The 27368-nt window shown below is 47.7% G+C and overlaps 1 protein-coding gene across 1 annotated transcript in view; it reads left to right on the top strand.

Moving 5' to 3' along the window:
• SMC3 (structural maintenance of chromosomes 3) overlaps positions 1–27368 on the top strand; it is a 1173064-nt gene that overhangs the window by 187217 nt on the left and 958479 nt on the right. The window contains exon 8 of the mRNA XM_069611771.1: positions 17933–18050. Coding sequence (XP_069467872.1) covers positions 17933–18050 — 118 coding nt within the window. The remainder of the gene's footprint in view (positions 1–17932; positions 18051–27368) is intronic.

Below are 27368 nucleotides of genomic sequence, written 5' to 3' on the forward strand. Positions count from 1 at the left end.
GAACACAGCTACTTGGGGCGGAGGGGGGAGTAAAAGCCCAAAATAATTTTAGATTACTTACAGTGATTCAAAAGTAATAGACCCTGTCACTCATGCAGTGACACTCAGCAAGAATTCACTTAGAGAACCAACCCTGTTACCAGGATAGGTTTCTGAATAGTGGAACACAAATTCATGGAACAGTATACACCTGTAAGCACATTCAGGATAACCCTCAGTTTTTCTAGTTCAGTAAGATCTAATGTTATATCATAATACAAAACTGTATTCGGCCGTATGGCCAACAAAGTGCATCCTAATACAAGAACTAAAACAACAAAAGCAATTTGAGCTCAGCAAGCCTTTAAAAAAGACGGCAAGACAAGTGCAAAGAGAACAAAGTCCAGCCCCGTACAGAAATGTGCCAAAACCATCTAATCCAGCCACAATGGGCCCCAGATCTCATTGCCCCAAGGGGACTAGGTTTGTGCCAGTTAGGTGTATTTGAATTCAGCAGTTCCATAACGGCCATCAAGGTCTTGCCAAAAAGACCGACTCATTGAGATCCCTCCCTTGCCATAGAAACCACGCCACCCAGATCTTCCCAACACCTTTTGGCCAGTCTGCCGTTTCGGAAATTCAGTTTCACAGTCAAAGGGGCTCGAACCAAGGTTTCTGATTCTAGTGCATCCCTCCAAGGATACTCTAGACACTAAAGTACATCCTTTCGCAGATCGCAGCCAGTGTAAGCATTTATTCACTAGAGCGTTCCTTGGTTCTTTCTTGCTAGCTGCCTGTTTTAGGACCCTATGGAGACTGTGGAAGGGCCCGACCCATCCTTACACTGTCGCTCGGTCAAATTCCCCCTGCAGGGGGGGGTCGTTTGCTGCATTGGTTTTCTCGCTTAGACCTTTTACAGGACAGAGAAGCTGCCCCAGGGGTTGGGAGTGCAATGGCTAAGAGTAAGACCCTCTGCGATCAGCTTGAGGCAAGGTTCTGGGCTCTCTGATGCTCTTGGGGCTGGGTGCTGAATTCTCGGCGTGGATGTATGTACAGTAGCTTCCTCAGTACCCTACCGTGAGAGGCAATGTGATCTTAGTAAGTTGGTAGGTGCGCACAGTCCAGGGCCTTGTCGTGCTCCAGAAGTGGTTTGACAAGGGCCTTGTCCCCCTGACAGACTTAACAGGGGTTCCCCCTGAGACATAACACCTCCCCTCTCCTGATTTTCCATTAGGGTCATGAGAATTTTCTTAATGGCTATCAGCTCGACAATCACCTGGTCGCATTTGCATCCCCTGGTAGGAAATGCACCTTCCGTTGACCTGAGGTTGGTGAAATTGGATCCAAGAGCAGCCATGGTGTCAATACAATTGGAACCTCTTAAGTGGGGTTAAATGCAAAAAGGAACGAGACTCTGTTTTTAGATCGAAGATACTCGCTCCAGGCACTGCTAGAGGAGCCCGCAGTGTCCCGGCTGCTATGGGCGAGCTTGACAGTGGCGACGCAGGAGGCCATAACCTCTTCCATCGGGCTTAGAGCCTTGGTACACCCAGGAATGTCAGCAGAGGAGGCTGTGCTTACAACACGAGCAGGGGCCACGTCCGTATACCCTGTGGAAGAGCCTGGTGGCAGGGTACTGCCAGCAGGGATCTGAGATGGACGGTTCCCCATAGCAGTTGCCAGTGATTTCGCCAGACCCCGACATAGTGACTCAAAGGGCGAATGCAGGGTTGGCAAGGCGGTTGGGTTGAGGGAGGCTAGGAAGGCGTCTGGCACAAATAAGTGGGGAGGTTCAGTTCCAGTGTGGCCTTTGCCTTTGTCAGCTCCAGAATCCACAGAAAGGGAAAACTTTTCCATGGCAGGTGGGGCAGAGACATCGTCAGTTCCCAGACTGGGGGAGTTCCCATCTGGGAATTGTAGAGAGTTCCATGAGTTCCTTGGTTACGTTGGTCTGGCTGTAATGGCATATTTCCCAGTGGGTGGCAGACTTCTGTACCCCTCAGTTCATCCGCTAGTCCTGGGTCAGTGCGGAGCTGTACTGGGCCCAGTGGGTATCGGATATTATCCCCATATATATGGTCGCTGTAAATAATATCGCCGGGAAAAGGTCGCAGAGATATTATATGGGTGACCATATATATGGGGACAGGGGCACAAAAAATAAAAATTTGGGGGGTGCGGTGGGTGTCCCCCCCCCCCCGCATGTTCCATTTAATAATGTTGCCACAAAAAACGGCAATTTTTTGGCGATATTTTTACATGGCGATATTTTTGTGGCGACATTATTACATGGAACCGCCCAGTGTACTCCCTCCCCCTTTACGTTTCACTGTCAAAGTCTTACGTTTTGTATTTGGTTCAGGCCCCTGGCAGGTCTGTAAACCAGACAAGAGGACATATTTAGCCAAAAAAAGTGGAGGGAACGGTGAGGAGAGTGCAGGCTCCATAAATGAAGTAGATTTAGCTATTTAGGGTTCCATGGTTTTCCCGTGGCCAGCATGTGAGAAGGGCAATTTGCCCGTCTCAATGGGCCAAAAAGTCCCCCCCCTCAAACAAGCCCCCCATTTAAATTCCCGCTCTCCTTGCTTAAAAGGGTTGAAGGTTGTACAGCCTAAAGGTTCAGGAAACACTCTGTGGGGGCTGCGAACACCCCCGCAGGGTTGCAAACAGCCCGCGCCCTTTCCTCGCGGGCTTCACCCTGGCGGGTCCCGGTGTCCACCAGATGTAGAGGAGGGGGCATGGCTACGGTATGGAGGCCCTCCTGGGCAAAGCTGATCCTCCCGCTGGCTGCAAACACCCCGCGCCCTTTCCCTAGTTGCTTTTCAGATTAGTGGAACACAGACTAAGGTAAGCAATAACTATCTAACTTATTTTAGGATGGCACAGGGCAGACCAAGGTTAGTAAAACCCACAATACACTTTGCTCACAGCTATTCAAGCAAAGTGAAATCCACAGCAGACTTATTCTAGACCAGCTATACAGCAGGTCAGGAGAAGCAAGACACAGTTGATAAACATATACGCTTATATTCTGAAAGAAATAGGTAGGTGAAGCCAACAGCATTAATTTTGGGAAGTGGAGGAACCAAGTCCACAAGGGACACATCTCCAGCCCAGCTTTGGAGTTTGCAGTGAAGCACCCTCACAGTAGCAGCGCTCAGTACCCCGAAAGACTGCAAAAAGCAATATAGCCGAGGAAGAGCACTGAATAAAAGTCCTGACATACAAGCACGGCCTAAGAGGTGAGGGCCCCCTTTTGAGGGGTGTGTGCCCGCCTCACCGACTTCACAGACAATCTACATCCAGGGCATAACCGAAGTCCTACCATCCTCACCAATCCACCCCCGAACGCTCCACTCTTGATCTCATCTTTCTCTCATCTCACTCTTCTTCACCCATCTCGTCTCTTCCCAACTATCTCTCCAACCATGCCTTACTCTCCTTCTCTCTCATTCCTCCCTCCTTCCCATTGCCCTGCCACTCTCCCTCTGCCTACTCCTTCTCTCGTTGTGATCTTCGCAACTTCAACCTTTCTCTCTTCCTCGACTCCAGTTCTTCCTCCTTTCCCCCGCTCCCTGATTTCTCATCTCTCTCGGCTGACAACACCCTCTCCTCACTTTCCTCCTCAATATCCTCCAGTCTCGTCCAACTCTATCCACTTACTTCCTTCTCCCCCTCTCACAAACCTTCCCAACACTGGCTCTCCTCTCACCTTCTGTCCATGCGTCGCCTCCTCTGTCGCCTCGAACAACGTTGGCTCAAATCCCCTTCTCTGACTGATCAATCCTCCTACTTTCTTATCACTCTCTCTAGGACTCTTGCCTCACATCTGCCAAGCGCTATTCTAACCTCCTCCACTCCCAAGCTTCTCACCCCTGCCGCATTTTCCAGACCCTCTCTCGCCTTCTTTCCCGTCCTACTTCTGACCCTTCCACTAACTCTCCCCTCTCTCCCTCCGATTTTGCCAACTTCTTCTCATCCAAAATTCTCTCTACGCCAAAACATCCTCTCCTCTCCTTCCTTCTCCCCTCCTTCATCCCTGCTAACATGTCCAACTTCTCTCCTATTACACCAGCCTGTGTCTCCCTTCTAAAACTCACCCTACTGCCGCCCCCTCTGATCCCATCCCCACCTCCTTCATCCCCAAAATCTACCCTCTCCTCATCCCCTACCTAACCACCTTCTTCAACACCTGTCTCTCTTCTGCTACTTTTGCCTCAGCTTTCAAACACGCCACTATCATCCCTATCCTGAAGAAACCTTCCGCCAGCCCTCTTCTTGCTTCCAACTTCAGACCCATCGCCCTTCTCCTCTTCATCTCAAAGCTCCTTGAGCGCCTAGCCTACTCTCAACTCTCCGCTTTCGTATCCTCTCACTCCCTCCTTCCCGCCTCTGTCTGGGTTCCGCCCAAAGCACTCCATTGAGACTGCTCTCACTTGTGTATTTAGCTCCTCACTGCTCGCTACGCTAAGCAATCCTCAATTCTCATCCTCCTTGACCTCTTGGCAGCTTTTGATACCGTAGATCACCCCTTACTTCTCAGCACTCTGTTCTCTTTCGGCTTCAAAGGCTCTGTCCTCTCCTGGCTCTCCTCTTATCTCTCCAATCGATCCTTTACTGCCTCTTGGGGCGGCCGCTCCTCCTTCAACTTCCCTTTTAACTATGGCGTCCCCCAGGGATCCGTACTTGGACCCTTTTTCTCTCTTTATACCTCCCTTCTCGCCCACATCATCTCTTCCTTCTGCATCTCCCACCATTTCTACGCTGATGACACCCAGCGCTTTCTTTCCTTCTCTTCCTTCACTCCCGACCTCCATCACACTCTCTCTTCCTGCCTTACTGCCATAAAAAACTGGATGTCTTCCCATTTTCTTTCCCTCAACACTGACAAGACTGAAGTGCTTTTCTTCCCTCCTAACACTCTTCCCCCCCCCCTCCTTTTATCCACTTTCCCCCTTCCAATCTCCCCATCTCCACCCATGCCCGCAATCTTGGCCTCCACATTGACTGCTCCCTCTCCTTCTCCAACCACATCACTAACCTCTCGTGCCTGTCGGCACCACCTTTTCAACATCCGCAAGATCCGCTCCCCTCTCACGTTTCACGCTTGAAAACTCTTAAACTCCTCCCTTATTTTCTCCCGCCTCTTCTACTGCTCCTCTCTCCTCTTTGGACTCTCTCTCACCTGACTCCCCTAAAATCCATCTACCACTCCTCTATCCGTACTCTGTCTTTTTGGCCCTAGAGACTCTATTTCTACCTCACTTTCTCAACTCGGCTGGCTTTCTTTCCTCTCAACTAAAATTTCAATTCCTCTGTCTTGTCTACAAATCACTCCATGATCTCGCCCCCCTATCTCTATTCCCTCCTCATTTTACTCTCCTTCCCGTCCAGCTGATCTCTACCTACTCACCGTTTCCCCAGCCCCATGTGCCTCCTCCCGCTTCCGCTCCTTTCAACTCTTAGCCCCCCTTCACTGGAACTCCCTACCTCTTTCTATCCGCTCCTCCCCTACCTACTCATTCTTCCGCTCCTGAAAAGCCTCTGAAAGCCCTCCTTCTCCACACCCCCCTAACTCCTCCCCTACCTCTCACCCCCCCCCAAATCCCCTGCCCCCCCACTTCCCTTCCCCGCCCTCCTTCCCCCTCCTCCCTCTGACCCCAAATCTGACATTGAAACCACCAGGGGCATTAGGAGGTCACCCAGAGGCCCCGCCCCTTCTCTTCCTTTCCTCCCCCTTGATCCCCTTCCGCTGACCTCAAATAAGACATTGCAACCCTCCTCAGCTACCTCCCCCCCCCTCCTCCTCTCCTTTAAGTAAATTGTTATGCATACTGTTTCACTGGTTTGTTTCATGTTTGTAGATATGCTTCTTTCATTATTGTACCTTGTTGTACTGTAAAGCACGTTGGATTAAAGCGCTATATAAAGTCTATAAATATAAGTAACAGGTGACTAAACTAACCTTTTATATACTTTTAAGGACAGAACACATTCAAAGGATAGTAAGAACCTTTGTAACTGCTCATATTTTAGAGGGACAGTTACCAAACCAACTCTATTACAAGTAAGTAACTTTTAAACACTTGTTGCATTTGCTAGGCAAAAGGCCCACACCTTCTAAATCCTTCCCTAAGCTTGGAGCATGAGTGTTCTCAGTGACAGGAGGGGATCACTAGGTCTCTAGTGGCCAACAGACAGGTCAGGATAGGCACAAATGTAGCCAAAGTCAGAGTTCCTGAGGAAAGCTGTTCAAACAAGTATTTTACTTTAGAGTGCTAGAAAGGTTCCAGGGACTTCCGAGAAGACACCCCAGAGGGATTTCAGCATTGGGCCTGGGTGAACTGGATGAGAGGACTTCCAATCTCATATATCACCCCCAAAGCTTCATAGGAATCACAAAAGGCTTAAGGTAAGTAATACCCAAGCCAACGCAGTACCTCCGCACAGAAGAGCAGTTTGCAGCAGGACGTCTTCAGGATCTGCAGCCCAAAACTTCATTCCTAGCTATGAAAACTGAAGACAGGACACTGGAAGGGAATCTGCAGCAGAGCAGGGATCAGCGGGGAAGACTCCAAGCAAGGGTTTCTTCGCATCTGGATGTGATTCTGTGGTTTTGGTGCCCTTTTCAGAAGTCAGGAGAAGACTGAATATCGCCGGTCGGAATCTCGTCGCTAGTCTGGTGCAGCACTGAAATCAAGTTTCTGGAGGTCCAGAAGGATGCCACCAAAGTTCCAGCGCAATTTGAAATTCGTGAGAGTGTGCACCCCGTAATTGCTTGGGGTCCTAGGGTATTTGGGTATTGCAGCCCAGCAAATTTGCAGCACGCATGGGATGGCTCAAAATACAGGTGTTCTTGAGACTAGTGGATCTCACCAGCCTCTGGGTAGGAGCCGTCGCGTTCGGGACCCCTAGGTCGATTGGATGGAAGGGTTACAGCAGGCTCTGGTTACACAGCAGGCTCTCTGGTTGCCTGAAATCACTGCTGCTGTAGTCTCTTCATCTTCCTCTTCGGTTTCAGCTCCAGTGGTCGACTTGTCAGCAGCTTCCAGGTGCTTACTATTTATCAGGAACTACAGCACAACTACTTCTTTCCCTGCATTTTACAGCAAGGGCCGGTCTGGCTGTCCAATCAGGACAGCCAGCCCTCCACTGGGAGTTGGTTCCTTTCAGGCAAGGTGCACCTCTTACCTAACAATATGCACCTTCTTGATTGCTGCTAGACTGTTTTGCTTCTGGTTGATCTGTTGCTCCATGACTGATGTGTCCTTGTTCTAGCTGCCCCATGCCTTTCCCGCCTCCTTGATTATAGTTGTGATATTAAGCTCCTGATTTGTACCCTACTTACCTTCTTGGTTGCCTACCATAACTGAAATCCTATCTCGCCACAGCACTTGACACTACACCAAATACAACTACCACAACCACTGCTAAGTTCATAAACCTACTATTACCAAATGTAAGGGAGAATGTGCATTTCTTTGCTAATTTCCTCCCACCTTAGAGACCCCCAGCTGTTTTGCTGGACTTTTTAAATTTGAACTCATGAGTGAGTGGGACCTTGTTCTCACTCCCTCCTGTGTTTTTTCCCTGACTAGGATTTTGTTTTCACGGTTTTTGGAGTCTGACAAACTCCATAGGCATCTGCTTTTTGTATAGTGACAACCAGCACCCTCAGTGCAGTGTCCCTGAGAAGTCCCTTGGATTTCTGTTGGTTTAAATACCTTTTCTTAGGTAAACTACTGTTCCAAAGAATAGTAAGGTGAAATTGATCTTACTTACCTTTTTACTATGTGGGTGTTAGGCAGAATTGAATGCAGTGCCCTCTGGGACCACTACACACAATTAGGACTATAGGTGTTAGCCAATCCAACCTTTGGTATAAGTCTGTACCACACCGTTTTTGGTAGCGAGCTGAGCAGCCAGGCTCATCTGAAGAGTGAATGTGAGCAGTACCACTAGTTACAGAGGACTTTCAATCACAGTGGTTCAAGTAAACACTTATATATATTATTTATTTATTTGGATTTATAGAGCGCGCAACAGCCCAGGGGCATCGTGGTGCTCGTTACAGACAGTTCTTCGTTACAGATAAATGAACATTTGCAATTTACAGTGTGGTTGCTATTGTTATATTTTGTTTATACTCAAGGTGTCTTGGTAAAACACGTATTAATGTATTACAAAATCATTTAGTAAACATTTCACTAGTAGAAGAAAACTTATTATATACCAATACACTTCAATACAAAACTTTACGCTCCCCTACAATAGATCCAAGTGGCAGTTCAGTTACTTAGAAGTGAGCAAAAGGGGCACAGTAAGTAGAATAGATCACATATACTTGTTAGATAGTGCAAATAGTTTCAGTTCACCAGAGGAGTTCACTTCAAGTCAATAGGCCCGGCCAAAGTCAATGTGCTAATTCCCTCCACCTTAGAGACCCCCCCAGCAACTTTGCTGGACTTTGAGGACTTGATTTATTTAACCTGGAGAAAGTGTGACCCTTTTTCCCCACTCTCGCATGTATTTTAATGTGATTTTTCATACACTGTTTCTTTTGGTTATGGAGTCTGACAAACTCCATAGGCATCCTCTTTTCCATTGTGTCACACAGCACCTTCAGTGCAGTGACACAGGGAAGTCTTTCAGATTTCCCAAGGTTTAAATACCTTCTCTGGGGTGAACTACTGTTTCCCAGAGCAGTAAAGTGAAATTGACTGTACTTACCATTGTAACTTACTAGACACAGCACACCCTATCTTACAATATACTCGAGGTTTCTTGCATAAACAATTATTAATTTAATCAATCAGTTATAAAGCCTTCTTCAGAAGGGAGCAATGGAATAGTTACACACATAAACTTCAATACTGTACACTCTGAGTGTCTAAAATCAGTAAAGAGCCTTTTGGGATGGCCCACAGACGCAACCTAAACCCACAGGTGACTTCAATAACAAGGGCGCTGGGGACATTAATATCTTACTGTTGGCATTCAGAATACTCTTAAAAGTTGGTAAAAGGCAAAGGTTATTAAAACAATAGACCACAAATATTCATAAGCAGCTAAGTACTTTCAGATTTTCCTAGAAGAGTCATTCAATTCAATAGGCTTAGCCAAAGTCAATGGGCAAAAGTCTTTGTATAGAGTGCAACACTTCAGGTAAGTAAATGGAAACGTCTTTGCACAGGTTCTTAGGCGTCTTTCAGAAGAAGAAGAATCAAATATAGGGCCACAAGCTGATTAGACTTGTGAGTTGCAGAAGTTACAGGCACTTCCACACTAAGAGCTAAGTTCTCTTAGACTAGTTTTACAGTACTTTAGTAAAGAAGAAAAAGATGTAGCTGAAGACTTCTGTTCCTGTACAGCTCTGCAGATCTCACTGTTCCTGGGCCTCAGTCATGGGGACAAGAGGGAGGACGTCAGGACTCCTGCACTGTACTGGCACCGTCAAAGCTGGCAACTTTACTTTCAGTGGCTGTTTTGCGTTTCAGCTCCTTGTGGTACAGCAAATAGCAATAAGCGCGGTTCCTGGCTGTCAAGGTGGACTTTATTCGCATCTGAGGTCCCGCACTCAACTGAGCGGGGTCAGGCTTGGTCAGTCCTGCTTCGTGGGAGTCTGGAGGATCTTCCAAAAGCTTTAGGCCAGTTTACAAGCAACGCACACAATTTGGTGTACCTCTCCCTGGCTCTACGGTTTCCTGTAGCGCTCTGAGGAAATGCAACCAGCTCATTTGGGTTTCCAGGTGGCTTACTTGGGAGTTGATTGGTCCTACCAACTCAAAGGGAGAAGTTATCCTTTGCAGGCCTGCTCTGTCGATGCAAACTTGGCGATTCGGACCTGCCGCAGGGCTTCACCGGGCAAACCAACGGTCCAGGAGTTGCAGCAGCTGTCCTCTTCAAGCTCTTCTTCGGTTCCTTCGTCCAGTGGTCGACTCTGCCTTCCAAGCCAAGAGACTCGCCTTTTATTCAGTTCTCTCCCCTTCATTCCAGCCTAGCTGCCACTCACCCAGCAGGGTGGCTGTCCTTCCCCGACAGTCAGCTAGCCAATCACCACAGAGTGCATTTGGGTCTCCTAGGAGACTAAGCAGAGTTTCGGGCACCTCCCTCACTTCCTGCCTACGCCAGACACTCTGGAGCCAGAGGCAGGTTTCACGCCCTGAAGCCCGCCAAAGGCGAATGAACAAAGAGACCAAACCTGGTTTGCCGCGCAGAGAAAAACTCGAAGGACCTTTCTACAAAGAACTGGCGAAAAAAGACCGGGAACCGTTTTAACAAAGGATGCTCAGGTGCCATCTTGACAAACATGGCTCCCGCGATTTAACATTACCGGGGCTGCAAACAGTTTGCGGTCGGGGTAAATCATGGTAGTTCATTGTAAAACCACTGCCACCAGCCATTCTGAGAGGAAAGGGTAACATTTGATTGTTACATGAGTAACTAGACATAGGGGATACTAAGTAACCCCTCAAGCACTGTATTGTAAGATAGGGTGTGCTGGGTCTAGAAATGTACAGGGCTAAGTGAAGTCAGTTTCACTCCACTGTTCTGGGAAACAGTAGTTGATCCCAGAGAAGGTATTTAAACCTCGGGAAATTTGAAAGACTTCCCTGCGTCACAGCCCTGAAGGTGCTTTGTGACACAGTTGTAAAAGATGATGCCTATGGAGTTGGTTAGACTCCATAACCAAAAGGAAACAGTGTATAACATCACATAAAATACATGAGAAAGTGGGGGGAAAAGGGTCTCTCACTCTCCAGGTGAAAAAAAGTCCTCAAAATCCAACAAAATTGCTGGGGGTCTCTAAGGTAGATGGAATTGGCACATTTGTGAGAATTCTCCCTAATAATCTCAACACAGGTTGTGTTCCTTCAGTGATTTTCTTGAACTATCTGACTTTGGGAAAGACTTTAACCAAGAAGAAGTGCATCAGAACTTTTGACGTAGTCCAATTGACTTTGGCTGCCCTGGCTCCTTAAAGGCTCCCTTCTGCATCTATTGACTTTGGCATTGTTTGTCCCCTCAAAGGTTGTATGTTGAACACATTTACTGCTGGAATAGGCTTACCTAGATTTCATTAGAGGATTCAAACTGTCTTCATGTTATAAGAAAGTATGTTCTAACCTTTCTATTTCCCTAACCCTTCCTTCCAGAAACCCAGAGTCTCAAAAATTATATTGGTGTTTAAGATAAAAACAATACTATCCTTGTTATTGAAGTCACTTCAGGCTGTAGGAGGAATGTATTAGCATGTCCAAAGAGTATTCACCAACTTAGTTTACTTTGTAAAGTGATTCCAAAGTTTGCACGATTGTTAAAAACAATTGCACTTTTTAAAGAATGCTTAACTAAAACAGATGTGTAAATAAATACATATATATGTTACTTGGTTACTTGTATTGACTGATTTAATCTGTACAGCTCTACAGCTCACATTTACTCCTCTTGAGATCGGCCTGATTGCTCAGTCACACTACCAACTTGCGTAGTACAGACCTATACCAAATGGTGGGTTATCTAATACCAAGCAGATAAGTCGTGTGTAGTCTCAGAGTGTGACTGCACCAATTCTTACCCAACACCAACATGTACCAGATATGCAACTTGCATGCTCCCTCACAGTGCACCCAGGCTATCTCCCTAAGGACTACGTGCCAAATACTTAATCACAGTGCCTGTTTCCTTAAACTGCATGATCAAAAGAGCGAAGCAATGTTGTACTGGTCCCTACTCGCCACACCGAACCTATTGTTCGAAGGGATTGTGTCCTCCGATGTATTCCTGATCTTTGATAATACGTTTCCAGCTTGCTGGCTTCGGAATTTTTTTCTGTAGATGGCGCTGCGCGTCGACGCCCGCCGAGTTGATGTCCCTTGACGACCACCGTATCGGCGCCGACGTCACCATGCCCATAAATAGCCACGCCCGGCGTCCGTTGCTCAGTCCTGTTTTTTCGTGCTTCGTGGGGCCTCGGAACATCCTTGCTCAGTTCAGTCAGATAATCTAATCTACATCTACTCGAATATACCAACTCGTTCTCGATGGCATCTTCATCGGAACCGACAACGCCGCGATCCGGCTTCAAGAAATGTCGAGACTGCGGTAAAAAAATTTTGATAACGGATCCACACAGGATCTGCTTGTGGTGCTTGGGAGCCGAGCACCATTGTTCGGAGTGTGAGGACTGCATGTCCATGACGGCAAAAGACTTGAAGGAGCGCAAGGGGAAGCTCGAGAGAGGTAAGTCAGTCAAAACCTCCTCGAAAGTTTCTTCGGCTGAGTCGAGGCATTCGTCTCCTCGCCGTCAAACATTCCCATTCTAGATCTCAAAGTAGCTCCCACCATTCGTCGAGATCAAGACACTCAAAGAAGAGACGTCGAAGATCCCCTTCCTCGTCGTCTTCTGTTTCCCCAGAAAGGGTCTCCTGCCCCACAAAACACAGCTCTCAGGTTGAGTGGGAGGAATTCAGGAAGAAAATGTCAAGCGTCTTCGAGAAAGCGGCCTCGACCCCCTCGAAGACAGCTGAGGGTGATACCCTGAGTGAAAAACCCCAAAAATCTAAAAGCCGCGAGTCGCAGCACCCGGCGAAACATTCCACCTGAGAGCGCCACGGGCCATCGGGTAAGAAGGCACCGTCTTTGTCATCGAAGATCCCTTCGCATGGATCGGCGCCATCGACGCCGTTGTCGAAGGGTCCTTCGACGCGTCGATCGACTCGACGCCGACATTGACGCTGATGAAAGAAAAAACCACGGCTACTCCACAGCCAACGGTGATTCCAAGAGCCTCCGGCACGACGCCGAGACCGTCGTCGACATCCTCGAGTAGGATCCCGATCCTCTCGAGTTCTTCGAGGCCTCTTCCAGTTCTCTGCGCCTTCAAAGCCTGTCACATCGGCGTCGACGACATCAACGTTTTCTCGCCCAATAATGAAGAGTTAGGCTCCTTCTGCCTTAGAAATGGGTTTTATACCATTTCAGAGGTCAGAGTACCCTGGATTATCTTCAATTTATGAAGAAGGGGAAGATTCTGACCAGGAAACCTTCCGGTTGCAGAGGACCACACTACCTGTTTCAGAGGATTTCACCTCTGAGGAAAGCAGGTTGAAAGACCTATAGGAGTCATTACATGAGGCAAGTTTGCTGGGCACTTCTCCAGAAGTGGATTTTGTTAAGCCAGACCCAGGAGAACATGCCAAAACACCCTATAGTACCCTGATGGCAAGAATTATTGAATTCATGGGTTGGTCTGCGCCTTTGCCTGTTTTTCAACAGGATGACCTGACAGACACATTAGACAAAGGTCCACAGGAGGATCCTGCGGTCCCCTTCCATACAGCCTTACAAAGAAAGATTACATCTAACTGGGAAACTCCTGAAGTTATCCCTGCTGTCAATAAAAGATTATCAGCCAAGTATAGGGTAGCTGCGGCTGACCCTGAATACTTATCGAAACACCCGACTCCAGAGAGCCTGGTGGTCCAAGCGGCAACTTCATCAAGCAGCAGGACCGCTTACCCTACTGTCCCACAAGATAGAGATGACAAGAGGTACGATTCTATGGCAAAGAAAGTCTTCTCTGCTTGTAGTATGGCGTTGAAGTCCATCAACGCCACCTGTACGCTCACCAGGTTCAGTCACACACTGTGGGAGTGTGCTTCATCAACGGCTGACTGTATACCCGAAGGAGAGGAAAAGGAAGCCTTCCTTAACATTATTAAAGATGGCAAAGATGCCATGTGCAAGTCACTTCAAACTGGCATTGATTCCGCTGACAGTATCAGCAGGGCCATGGCGACAAGTACAACAATCCGCAGGCATGCGTGGTTGCGAAAGTCTGGCTTTGCTCCAGATGTACAGGCCAGACCTTTCGATATGCCCTTTGACGGCTCTTCATTATTCGGAAAAAAGGCTGATGACAGTCTGGAAAAGTTGCAGACATCTAAAGCAGCAGCAAAATCTTTAGGAGCTGCTATCCGCCAAACTCCTTTTCGCCCCTCAGGAACCTCTGGGAGAGGAAATTCCTTTCGCTATTATTCTGCATTGAGGAAAGGCAGAGGACAGCCGTCTCAAAGAGGCCAAAGGAGATCCACCCGAGGTGGACGGGTCAAAAGTACTAAGGCCGCAGCAGCCTCTTTACCCTCGGCATCTGCATCAGCCGCCCCCAAACCACTCTGAGGTCTTTCCACACAAGACACCTGTAGGGGCAGGTTAACTGACCATCTGACGGAATGGCAGGCTATAACGTCAGATGCTTGGGCATTGGAGACAGTTGCCCAGGGTTACTGCCTACCCTTTCTACACATCCCTCAGTCATCCACCGGGGAACAGCTCTCTAAAAATTCCAGATCCGCTCCTCTTGCAGGAAATTATAGACCTGCTAGGGAAAGGTGCCATAGAACCGGTACCTGTAGCGGACAGGAACAAGGGCTGGTATTCCACCCCCCCCCCTTACTTTCTCATACCAAAGAAGGACGGAGGACTGAGACCCATCCTGGACTTATGAGAATTGAACAAGTTCCTCAGAAAGGACAAGTTCAAGATGGTAACTCTCTCTCAGATCCTTCAGGCCCTCCAGTTCCAGGACTGGCTGGTATCTGTGGACCTTCAGGATGCTTATTTCCATGTGCCAATCCATCTCAAACACAGAAAATACCTGAGGTTCGCAATTGGCGACTCATCAATTTCGAGTTCTGCCATTTGGGCTGACCTCCGCCCCGAGGGTCTTCACCAAGCTAATGTCTGTAGTGGCTGCGAGTCTAAGGAGGGAAGGGATCCACGTCTACCCCTACCTGGACTATTGGCTGATCAGGGCTGTATCTTCGGAACAAGCTCAGACCCAGGTAGATTAGGTCTGCCACTTCCTTCACAAACTGGGCTTCTCTATCAATTTAAAGAAGTCACAGACGATGCCATCACAGAGACTCCAGTTCATTGGAGCGGTCCTGGACACTTCCCTGGGAAAAGCCTTGCCACCAGAGGTGACGGCTCAAGATATTCTGCAGATGGTCAACAAGTTTCAAAATGCCCAACGTCTCGCAGCCTTTGACTTTTTGAGGTTGCTAGGCCTCATGGCATCCTGCATCTTCCTTGTGCCAGAGGCTCGCCTGAGAATGAGATCTCTTCAGTGGGCACTGAGAACTCAGTGGTCGCAATTCTCAGGGAGAATGACAGATCTCCTCCGGATTCCGGACAAGGTAGCCTGCGACCTTCATTGGTGGGCCTATCCAGAGAACATCTTGAAAGGAGAACTGTTTTGGCAACCATGGCCGGAGATAACGGTAGACACAGACGCCTCACTCACGGGGTGGGGAGCCCATGCCAACGACTTGACCATCAGCGGTCGTTGGTCTCCATCAGAGTCCAGACTACACATCAACCTATTGGAGCTGAGAGCGATCAGACTAGCACTGAAAGCTTTCCTGCCATCACTAAAGGGGAGAAATGTCCTGATAATGACGGACAACACGGTGGCCATGCACTACCTCCACAAAAGAGGAGGTGTAGGGTCACTGCCACTGTGCAGAGAGGCAATGCAGGTCTGGTGTTGGGCAATTCAGGAAGGAATCTCTCTATCGGCAGTCCACCTAGCCGGAGAGAAGAACTTGACAGCGGACGCTCTGAGCAGGCAGAGCACAGTCTCCCACGAGTGGGAGCTAGCTCAGGAAGTCCTTCAAGAGATCTTCGCCCTTTGGGAAACCCCTCAGGTGGATCTGTTCGCCACAAGCACCAACAGGAAGTGCGATCTGTTCTGTTCAAGGGAATTTTCCCCGAGAGGAGCTCTAGGAGACGCGTTCGTAGTGGACTGGGAGTTTCCACACCTTTACGCGTTTCCACCAGTCCCTGTTATTCCTCAAATGATCAGGAGGTTGAGAAGATTCCGGAAAACCATGATCCTAATTGCCCCGGACTGGGCCAGGAGAACGTGGTACCCGAACCTTCTCGATATGTCCATCTGCCCTCCAATCCGTCTTCCACTCAAAGAGAATCTTCTCTCGCAGAAGGGAGGTCAGGTTCTCCATCCAGACACCAGAACCCTCAACCTTCACACTTGGCTTCTGAAAGGGTGAGATACAAGGATTGGGATCTCCCTGATGACGTAATGGAGGTGTTGCTTTCGGCCAGAAGGCCAGCAACAAAGTCTTTATACCGCTGCCGTTGGAACAAAGTTTGCAGCTGGTGTAGAGAAGGAAATATCGACCCTTTTTCATGTGTTACACCAACGGTGTTATCGTTTCTACTCTACTTGGCAAACTCAAGCCTTCAAGTTGTCACTGTAAAAGGCTATCTCGCAGCGCTTTCAATCTTCAAGCGCACTGCGGAGGAACCATCGTATTTCAAACTACCTCTAGTGATACAATTTCTCAAAAGATTAACTAATGTTTATCCTCCAAAACCATTCCATGTTCCCTTATGGGACTTAAATTTAGTCTTAAACTTCCTAATGGGCACTCCATTCGAACCACTTTGTTCTTGTTCGCTGAGATTTATCATGCTTAAAACTGTCCTATTGGTAGCACTAACATCTGCTAGGAGGGTGAGCGAGCTACAAGCTCTCTTCTGTAAACCCCCACATACAATTTTCCACAAGGACAAAGTTGTCCTACAGGTGAAGCCTAATTTCCTCCCAAAGGTGGTTTCTGAATTTCATATTACTCAGAAAATTACCTTCCCTTCATTCTACCCTCCTCCCCATTCGGGGAAAGAGGAAGAAAGGCTACATAGGCTGGACCCCAGGCGAGCTCTAAGCTTTTACATCAGCAGAATGGCTAGGATCAGGCAAGCAGACCAACTGTTTGTAGGATACTCGGGTCACAAGTTGGGACTACCCATAACAAAACAAACCATTTCCAGGTGGATTATTTTGCCCATTCTGGAATGTTACAAACTGGCAGGGAAAGAGCTACCCCAAAATCTTAGTGCTCATTCAACTAGGGGTATCGCAGCCTCTTCGGCCCTCCAAAGAGGGGTACCGGTCAGAAACATATGTGCGGCTGCCACATGGTCGTCCGCACATACATTCACAACATTTTACAACCTGGATTCCTCCATTAGTCGAGAGACCAGATTTGGCAAGGCCGTATTACATTCGGTTCATCCCTAAAGGGATACATAACATTCTTACTCCCACCTCCAATTACATGCCACTGCTATGGGAGTCTATCAAAGATGAGGAATACGTCGGAGGACACAATCCCTTCGAAGAACAAGTTACTTCTTACCTTGTAACGTTCTTTCGACGGGATGTTCCTCCGACGTATTCCTTATCGCCCCTCCCATCCATTCCCGCAGTAATACTACCCTTGTGGTTGCAGCTTACGCTCCTTCAAGGTCAATAACCAATTGAGGCATGACTGTTCTTATACTACAAAACGGAACTGAGCAACGGGCGCCGCGCGTGGCTATTTATGGGCATGGTGACGTCGGCGCCGCTAAGTTGGCCGTCGAGGGACATTGACTCGGCGGACGTGGACGCGCAGCTCCCTCTACAGAAAAAATTTCCGAGGCCAGCAAGCTGGAAACGTATTATCAAAGATAAGGAATACGTCGGAGGAACATTCCGTCGAAAGAACGTTACAAGGTAAGAAGTAACTTGTTCTTCTGTAGGCCCTAAGCCCAAACAGTGATCACAATGGCAGCAGGTTCACCCTATAAACCCAATAGCTGCTATCTTCAACCTGTTAATTGCTAGTATGTCCTGGGTAACTTGGATAGTTTGAATAATCTGCTTATTCTTGTCCTTGTTAATAACCTGCAGCAAATTCTTCCAGTGCTTTTCTAATGAATTTGGTTTTAGGATTCTAGGGTGCTGTCATCTTTCTTTTGTGGCAAGTCCTCTACTTATTGTTCACATGTTTCCCTTCATGGATAGGTGAAGAATAATTTCATGCCATGTTGCACATCGATTAAAGAAACAATACCTCTATTGTTTTGTTACCTTTCCATTCAGATTAACCAAATGGCCACAGCCCCCGACTCTCAGCGACTGAAGTTATTGAGGGAAGTAGCTGGAACCAGGGTTTATGATGAGCGCAAAGAAGAAAGTATCTCCTTGATGAAAGAGACAGGTAAAGCAAAGACATTTTGATAAATCATTTCATAAAATGTAGAGGTTCTGATGAAGGTCAACTGAACACTCTTGATTGAACCAGTATGCTTCATCATCACTCGGTCTTAGGGATATAGCTTCCAACTCTCTTCTTTGCAGTCTTAGTCCTATTAATATAGCTCTCACCTCACTCATTCACAATTCCTTACCAGCAAGTTCTGCGTGCCTCCTCACCTGCTTGCTTAGTGTGTGTGTCTGGTCTAGCTATTCACAACCTCTACCCGCGGATCGCCCTCCTGGGCCAGTATCAATAGTCCTACTTCCAAGTATTTCCACCCCTTGATTAGGGCTCTTGTCAGTCTATTTGTACACTTTGAGTATGACTTACCAAGGCCAACCTCTGCTCTGATCTGTGGTGGGACTCTTCACCAGCAGTTCGGATTCTTTTCTTGGCCTTAACTCGCCTATTGTTTGAAGTATAAATCTACAGTTGTTAGATTACTGCCTCAGATTGGTCTTTCATAGTGTTGGTTTTTTCCTCAGTAGATGCTGGGTAAGATTTTCTTTTGGCTGCTTTCCTCTCATTGATGTCTATGCGACACACTTTTTTTGTTGCTTTGTTTTGATCCCTGTCCTGACTTTTTGGAGGTAAGTAAATCCTTCTGCTTTGCTTCTGAGGAAACTGATCAGTCCCTAAGACTATCAGTATTACGAAACTATGCATCTCTTTGTCAATTTCTTGTATTGTTACAATTGCACATATCACCTTAAAGTGAAGTGTGTTTGCCATACTTTGTAAAATTAACCAAATAGCCATTACAGAAATTAGTCATACGGAAAACAATGTGACCAGTAAGAGCTGATGGTAGCAGCTACTTTTCTATTGTGTGTTGGTAATTTTACTTGCACATTTTGTATTTACTGCAAATGGCTACTCTAGGTGGCTAGCCCTCTAAGAAGGCCATTCAATGAAGCTTTTGCTTGTCCTTTGTAACGCTCACCTTATTCACACAGAGGCGCAGGTCTGGCTTCGAGTGCTGATGCTTCTTCAATGGTGAAGCGCAGGACTCTGAAGATGGACAGGAAGGGCTCTCTACTCTGGCTTCTCCGGCTCGCAGGAATATTCCCCTGTGTATGAAAAGGGAGTATTACCTACTGACTGAGTTATGCTCAAGCCTCCCACTCTCTTCCAACCCTCCACGATACCCTTCCACGATTCCCCGTGACGTCTCACCTTAGGGTCTGAAAGGACGAGCTCTCCATCCTGCTTCTGACGCAGGGGCGCGTTGAACCCAGTTACTTCACTGGATTGAGGTTGGATGGGAGTTCAGGTAAGCTTGATTATACTGGTAAGGCGCTGTAAAAGTTTTGTTGCAAGTTCAAAAGTTCAAGCTTTAAATAATAATGTTCATTGTCTTTTTTCAGGTGATGAATGAAGATTCCTTTGGAGACTTCTTGCAACAAAGCACTGATGTTGATGTCTTTTCCCCATAGGGGCCGGGGTTCGGAATGCCGGAGATATGGCGCCGACCCAAAGTGAAACGTGCAGTTCCAGTAAAGATCTGGTAAGTCCTAGATGAGCGCTCAGGTAATGTTTTTGAATTCGCTCATCTAATGTCTTTGCCTTTTTTCCCCATTGGGGCCGGGGTCCTGCTTGGAAGCAACAAGACCCGAAATGAAATGGGAATGACCCAACAGGTAAGTCTTAGAAGGAAACTGAGCTTTTCCTATTCCCTTCCTTCTCTCACCTCTTATTCTTGTCTTTTTCTCTAGGCTCTGGGAAGTGGCTGTGTATCCGGATGATCGCTGCTGAAGATGGAGGAACCCAGGAAAGGTGATTGAAATGCAGCGCTGCAGCGATCGTAACGAAATGCTTTTAAAAATGATGTCTTCCCTTTCAGGATCATTGATGATGTCTCCGTGGTGCAGATTAGCTGGTAGGTCTTTTGTCTCCCTTTGCAGGTGACCCAGGATGCTGACAGGCGTGGCTGAAGTCCAGATGCAGGAGCTGACATGGTGAGCGTCCAGCTGCGAGGAGCAGAACAACGCGAAGCGTGAGTTGCTGATCGGGTGTGGTTTAAATAGCTTTGGAAGAAGTTCCAAGTGTATCCTTCCTCCGATCAGGTATGTATCCTTCCCCGACCACACCCAGGTGGAAAGTAGTCCCACAGGTATAGTAGTTCCTATTCAGGCCTCAAGAGGGCCTGGATGTGGCAGCATGGTCTGCATCAGGTAAGTGCACATTAAAACACTTGAACACATGTCTAGCTTTATGAGCCTGGCGCCTAAGGCGCCAGGACAGAGGTCCAACATGAGCCTGGCGCCTAAGGCGCCAGGACTGCGTCCAAAGGGCCCCAGCTTGGGCCCGCTGGCACTCCCCTAGGGGGAAATGATGCCTGCCTCTGGGGTTGCTGGGTCGGACCTGGCTCCTTGGAGGTAGGCATCATGACATCCTTTGTCTATCTATCTATCTATTTGGCCTTCCTTCCTTTTCAGGAAAAGCCTTTTTCTGTGGAATGTTGTGGTTTTTGTAGGCAGAGGAGCGTTTTTTGTGTGAGCTTGTATGTGGAGGCTGGGACTGTTTGCTGCCAGAATGTCTGTTCCTGGGCATATGTTGTGGCCAGTGTGTATCCATAATTGAAAAGCCACTGCCCGGTTGAATGGTGCAGATCCTTCGCATTGATTTCTGTTAGGCAAGATTGTATGCAGTAACCCTGTGGGAGACTATACCAGCCTTGTCATCTTGGTAATAGGTAACCCACCTATTGGAAAAGTTCTGTACTAGACAAGTTGGTAGAGTGACTGAGCAGCCAGATTTATCTTAAGAGGGGTAAATGTGAGCTGTAGAGCTGTAGCATCGAAATCCACAAATACAAGTATCCAAATAAGACGTGTACTCAAGGTTTTCTAGTAAAATAATTATTTATGTATTTAACGGTCAGTTTTAAATAAGCATTCTTTAAAAAGGACAATGTGCAACAATCAAAATAAACTTCATAACACTTTCTCAGAATCGAGATAAGCAAGTGGATACTCTTTAGAGATGCTTCATACACACCCAGGGGTGACTTAAATTAATAACTAGCACAGTATTAGCATTTATATATCACGTTTGCACTTGGTAAAATTCTGAGGTTGTGAAAAGTAAAGGTTAAGGGAAGGATAAAGGTTAACAGGTTCTCAGAGCATGTGAGCACTTTTAAATCTCCCAATGAAGTCTATATAAAACCTTTCCCAGGAATACTAGTTAAAAACCAATGTTCAACCTATGAAGGACAGTTGGAATCAAAGTCAATGGGTTAGAAGAGTCTGCAGGGAGCCAGGACAGCCAAAGTCAATTTGACCATGTCTATGGAGCTGAGGCACAAAGTCTTGCACAAGTTAGAGTTTGTAGAACATCACGGTTGGGATACAAGATGTTAGGCTTGTGAAAGACAGAGCTGGGATCAACTCTTCAAAAAGCAGCTACTGCATGTCTCGAATGAGATAATGCAAGTTACAGACAAAAGAGCTAAGTACCCATTAGTCAGCACAGTACCTTGGGTTAGAAGAAGAGGATCCAGCTGGCTTCTGTTCTGGTTGCAGATCCTGGGTTCCTGGGCCTCGGTCGTGGGGACAAGAGGGAGGACGTCTGGAGAACTTCTGCACTGCAGTACGAAGGTCAGCGGCAGCTATGGCCTTTTTTCAGTTCAGCGGCACTTCACGGTTTCAGCTTCCGTCAAATAGCACCACTGTGGATCTTGGAGGCTCTATGTGATTATTGTGACCCAGTTAACTGCGCTGGCCGAAAATGCCGACTTTTTCTTTTTTTTCAACCCCCCCTTTTCGCAGACTATATAGGCGGGGGGGATACCTGCCTGGAACCCTGCATAATCCCCCCAACATTAATTATTTACCTTACCCCATCCCCCACATATATATTCTGAGAAATGGGGTTAAAACAAAAAAGTCCGCATTTTCAGCCGGCGCAGTAAACCCAGCGTAGTAATTGTTTGAATCCGATCTTGGGAACTTGATGGGCTTCCTTCACTCCGAGTCCAGCATTCTGGTGAGGTGACTTGAGCTTGGGTCATCCTGCTTCGGGAGGGTCTTCAGGATCTTCCTGGACTTTCGTCTGGCTTAAAGACATTGCACTCTTCTATGGATTTCTTGACCCCTGATACTCTGTTCCAGCAGCAGCAAAGAAGTACAACCAGTTGGGGAAGGTCATCCAGCAAAGTTAGTCTTGGGGTTAGTTGGTCCCACTAACCCAAGGGAAGAAGTCGTCCGTTCCAGGGCTGCTTCTAGTCAATTCGGAATTGGAGCTTTAGCACAGCAGCAGGGCTTCACCGCGCAGTTTAACGGTCCAGGAGGATGCAGCCAGCTTCTCTTCCCGGTTCCTTCGTCGGATGTTTCGTCCAGTGTTCGACTCTGCCTTCAGTTAAAGAAGCTTCGCCTTTTATGCAGCTTGAATGGCTGGTGGCAGTGGTTTTACCTGTATGACTTTTAGTCATTTTTTACTTGCAGGCTGTTAATTCAGCATCGATAATGCTCAGAACGGCCACAATTTTTCTAAAATGTTGGTAAACTTCTATTTACGCCATTTCTTGTTTGTATATTCTGAGGCCTTCCCCTGCCATTCTATGCGGGACATGGGAACGACCTCTGTGGGAGTTCTGTCTTCGGCGGAAATTCTTTGTATTCCCTGCCAAGTCTCCAGTGTGTCTGGGAAGGCAGGAAGCGAGGGATGAGCCCAAAAATCTGCAGCTCTTTGCCTGTCACCTTGCCTGAAAGGAGCCCAGTCTCAATGGGGGGGGGGGCTGGCTGTCCTGGTTGGACAGCCAGACCACTGCTTTCTGTAAATTGCAGGGAGAGATTACAGGGGTTCCTGTTAAATATACCAAACCTGGAAGCTGCTGACAAGTCGACCATGGCTGTAACGATTTCCTGCGACCCGAGAGCCTGCTGTGTAACTGGAGCCTACTGTTACCCTTTCTTCTAATGGACCTGGGGGTCCCGCAAATGACGTCCCAGAGCCTAGTGAGATCCGCCAGACTAAAAAAAGACCTGCATTTTGGGCCATCGCACGTCGTGCTGCGACCTTGGGGGCTGCAATACTCTGGGACTTCGAGCCATTGTGGGGTGCATGGTCTTCCAAATCTTGTTGAAACTTTCGTAGCCTCCTCCTGGCTCTCCAGAGACACAATTTAAGTCCTTGAAGTCCCCTCACCAGAGTGCTGGACCAGATTAGAGATGAGTATCCGACCAGCAACATCATCTCCTGGCTCCTGAAAAGGGTGCCAAAACCAGAGCCACATCCAGCCGCGGAGAAACTCTTGCCTGGAGCCTTACTCGTTGATCCCTGCTGAAAAATCCCTGTAACGCTCACCTGGTTCCCACGGGGGCGCTGGTCTAGTCTGGATTGCTGTGGCCTCTTCTAGCGTGATGCGCAGGACCCGGAACACCGATTGGACAGGACCTCCAAATCGTGCTTGCCTGGCCCGTAGGAATATCCTTCTGCAGATGAGAAAGGGGATTAACAGTCTGCAGAATAGTGTGCTAGCTTCCCCCTTTCCCCCTTCCCCCTTCGTTCCTCTCTAACTTCCTCCAAACCCCGGTTTAAGCTCACCTTATGGTTTGGAAGGATGAACTCTCCATACTGCTTCTGGAGCAGGGGCGCGTTTTCGTCCAGTTACTTCACTGGTTTTCAGAATGGCGCTGGCAAAATCCACTTGACTTTCCTGAGCGATGCGCCGTAAGTATGAAAGTTCAAAGTTCAAGTGAGGCCCCCTTTATGTTGTCTTTCTAACCTGTGATCTGTCCTTTATTTCAGGTGCAGAATGAAGGCGATGCGTCGAGGGGTTAAACTGCCGAGGTGAGTAGTGATGAGGGCGATCCCTCTAAATGTCCTTATCGTTCCCCAGAAATGTCTCTTGTCCTTTCCCCATAGGGGCCAGGGTACGGTACCTGCCAACGGGGCGGCGCCGACCCGAAATGTGGAAGAAAAGCCGGTAAGTATTATGGCTGTTAATCAGGCTTTCCTTCTGTGTTCCTTCTGCTCACCTTTTGTTTCTTCCTCTCTCCCCTAGGTGCAGAGATGTGGCGTCCGATGCTGACAGCCGCGATGGAGCCGGGAGATGTCTCGAGGACAGGTGAGTGAAGCGTGGCGCTGCAACGAGCAACGCAATGCTTTGAAATGGAAGTCTTTCTTCAGGGATGCTGGCGAGAAGATTCCGGATGCAGGTAAGAAGTTTGAAATAGTCCTTGGTTTTCACCTTTCTCTTCTCTTCCTTCCTTGCAGGTCTTCCAGGTTCGAGGCGGGCGTGGCTGGAGTCCAGGAGCAGACACGGTGAGCGTTAAACTGCAGGAAGCAGAACAACGCGAAGCATGAGCTGCTGTCTGGGCGTGGCTTAAATAGCCTCCAAAGAAGTCCCAGGTATGTATCCTTCCCCAACTAGGTATGTATCCTTCCCTGGCCACGCCCGAGTGAAAAAATAGTCCCTATGAAAAAATAGTCCCTTTCAGGTCTCAGGGAGGCCTGAAGCGTGCAGCATGGTCTGCATCAGGTAAGTGCACAAAACACCTCCCTTTATGAGCCTGGCGCCAAAGGCGCCAGGACTGAGTCCAAAGAGCCCCTATAAGGGGCCGCTGGGCTTTTACCTGAGGGCATGATGCCTGCTTCCGGGGGTGCTGGGCCTGGCCTGGTGCTCCGGGAGTAGGCATCATGACAACCCCTTCCAGTTATTCTGTCTTCAGTCTTCATGACAAGGAATTAATTGACCGGGTTTTTGGCTGCAGATCCTTCAGTCTCCTCCGCTGCAAACTCTTATTCTGTGTGGAGGTACCGTTTGCTGTGGTATTCACTTTAAACCTGTGTGATTTCTGTATAGCTTTGGGGTGTTTCTTGTGATTGGGAGTCCTTGCATCCAATTCACCCAGGCCCACTGCTGAATCTTCCTATGCAGTCTTCACAGAAGTCCCTGGACCCTTTCAACTACTCTAAAGTGAAATAATTTCTTGTTTGAACAGTCTTCCTTAGGAATTCTGACTTTTGCTACTTCTGTACCTATCCTGACCTGTCTGTTGGACACTAGAGACCTAGTGAGCCCCCTTCTGTCAATGCGAACACTCGTGCTTCAAGAATAAGGAAAGACTTCTAAATTGTGGGCCTTTTGCCTAGAAAAGACAAGTGCTTAACGTTTACTTACTTGTGAAAGAGTTGGTTGATGATATGGAGAATTCTCATTTCGGTGCGAATTCCCTTCAACCTTAGAGACCCCCAGCTCTTTTGCTGGATTTAGGACCTTTTAATTTTAACCCTGGAGTGAGACAGACCTTGTTCTCACACTTTCGTGTTTTTACCTGATTTGGATTTAGTGTTTTCACTGTTTTTTGAGTCTGACACACTCCATAGACCACTGCTTTTGTATGGTGACGCACAGCACCTTCAGTGCAGGCTGTCACAGAGAAATCCTTTTAGATTTCTCATGAGGTTTAAATACCTCTTGTGTGAACTACAGTTCGCTAGAATAGTAAAGTGAAATTGACTTGTTTTTTTTTTCTTTGTAGGTCCAGCACGCACCACCTTATGTGAAGTGCTGGGGGGGGTTACCTAGTAGCCCCTGATCCTACTCTCATGTAACAATTATGTGTTATCCTCACTACTTTAAATGGCTCGTGGCAGTGGTTTCAATCTTTCCTACCATTGTGGTTTTTACCGCAGGCTGAAACCTCAGCTGCAGTACTGCACCCATTGGTGACCATTTTGTCAAAATGGCCCCTGTTGTCTTTTCTTGCTTGCCATTTTCTGTTTGTGAGGTCTTTCTTGGGTTTTATTCTGTGCGTGGAGACAGATTGGAGCCCTTTTTGTCTTGGCTTTGGCGGGCTTCAGCCCTGAAGCCCGCCTCTGGCTCCAGTGTGTCTGGAAGGACAGGATGTGAGGGAGGGTTCCGAAACCCCCCCCTGTTCTTTGTCTCTAGGATGCCTGAATGCAACAAGTCCTGATTGGCTAAAAAGCTGGCTGGCTGGCTGTCCTTCCAGGACAGCCACCCTGCTGTGTGATTGACAGCCTAGGCTGTGAATGAATTCAAGAAACCTGATTAAAAGGCGAGGGTTTTGGGACTACAGGCAGAGTCGACCACTGGGAGAAACACCCGACGAAGAAACCGTGAATGGTGCTTGCTGCAAACTCCTGGACCTTTGAATTGCCCAGTGTTAGGCAGAGTTTGCATGCAGTACCCTCTGGGACCACTGCACACAACTATGAGTACATGTGTAAGCAAAACCAAACTTTGGTATAAGTCTGTACCACACAATATTAGGTAGGGAGCTCAGCAGCCAGGCTGTGAGCTTGTAATGATGTAACACAGAGGTCTACAATCACAAGTATTCACATACTCTTATACTCAAGGTTTCTTGGTAAAACACTTATTAATTTATTACACAGTCAGTTAGAAAACATTCACTAAAAGGAGGCAATCAATATCACACACAAATATACTACAATACTTGTCACTATCCGGTTCTGAGGCTTTTAAACTACTTTGAAGGAGGAGCAATATGGCATTCAGAGAATTTGAAGTAGGAGCAAAAAGGCATAAGTTAATAAAATGGATAGAAGAATTATTCTTAAACAGTGCAAATAGTTTGAGTTCACCAGAGGGGTTGTTCCAATGCAATAGGTAGGCAAAAGTCAATGGCTAGAGTCTTGTATAATTAAAAACGGTTCATTCGAAACGGTTCTGGAAGTTAAACGGAAAAGTCTTTGCCACGGTTCTCAGAAGTAGTTCATAGAAGAAAGATTCATATGTCTGGTCACAAGCTGCCTAAGCCTGCAAGTTGCCAAAGTTTCATACACTTTCGCAGTGAGAGGTAAATTCTCTCGGTTGGGTTTTCACAGTACCTTATTTGGAAGAGGAAGATGCAGCTGAGGACTTCTGTTCCTGTCAGTTCCTGCAGATCTCGCTGTTCCTGAGCCTCCGTCGTGGGGACCAGAGGGAGGACATCGGCGGACTGCACTGCTCGGGAACTGGTCACAAAGCTGTCAAACTGGCAATTCTTCGATTCCGGTAGCTGTCTTCAAGCACACAAACTGGTGTCCTTCTCGCTGGCTATTCGGTTTCCTGCAGCACTCTGAGGAAAATACAACCAGCTCCGAGAATGGTGCCAGGTGGCTTACGAGTTGATTGGTCTCACCAACTCAAAGGAAGAAGTCGTCCTCGAAGGGCTTCTCTGTCGAGATGAACTTGGCGATTCAGACCTGCAGCAGGGCTTCACCGGGCAAACCAACGGTCCAGGAGTTGCAGCAGCCGTCCTCTTCCAGCTTGACTTCGGTTCTTTCGTTCCAGTGGTCGACTCT

This window comes from Ambystoma mexicanum, chromosome 8 (genome assembly GCF_040938575.1).
Source record: "Ambystoma mexicanum isolate Mex_15411 chromosome 8, UKY_AmexF1_1, whole genome shotgun sequence".
NCBI lineage: Eukaryota > Metazoa > Chordata > Amphibia > Caudata > Ambystomatidae > Ambystoma > Ambystoma mexicanum.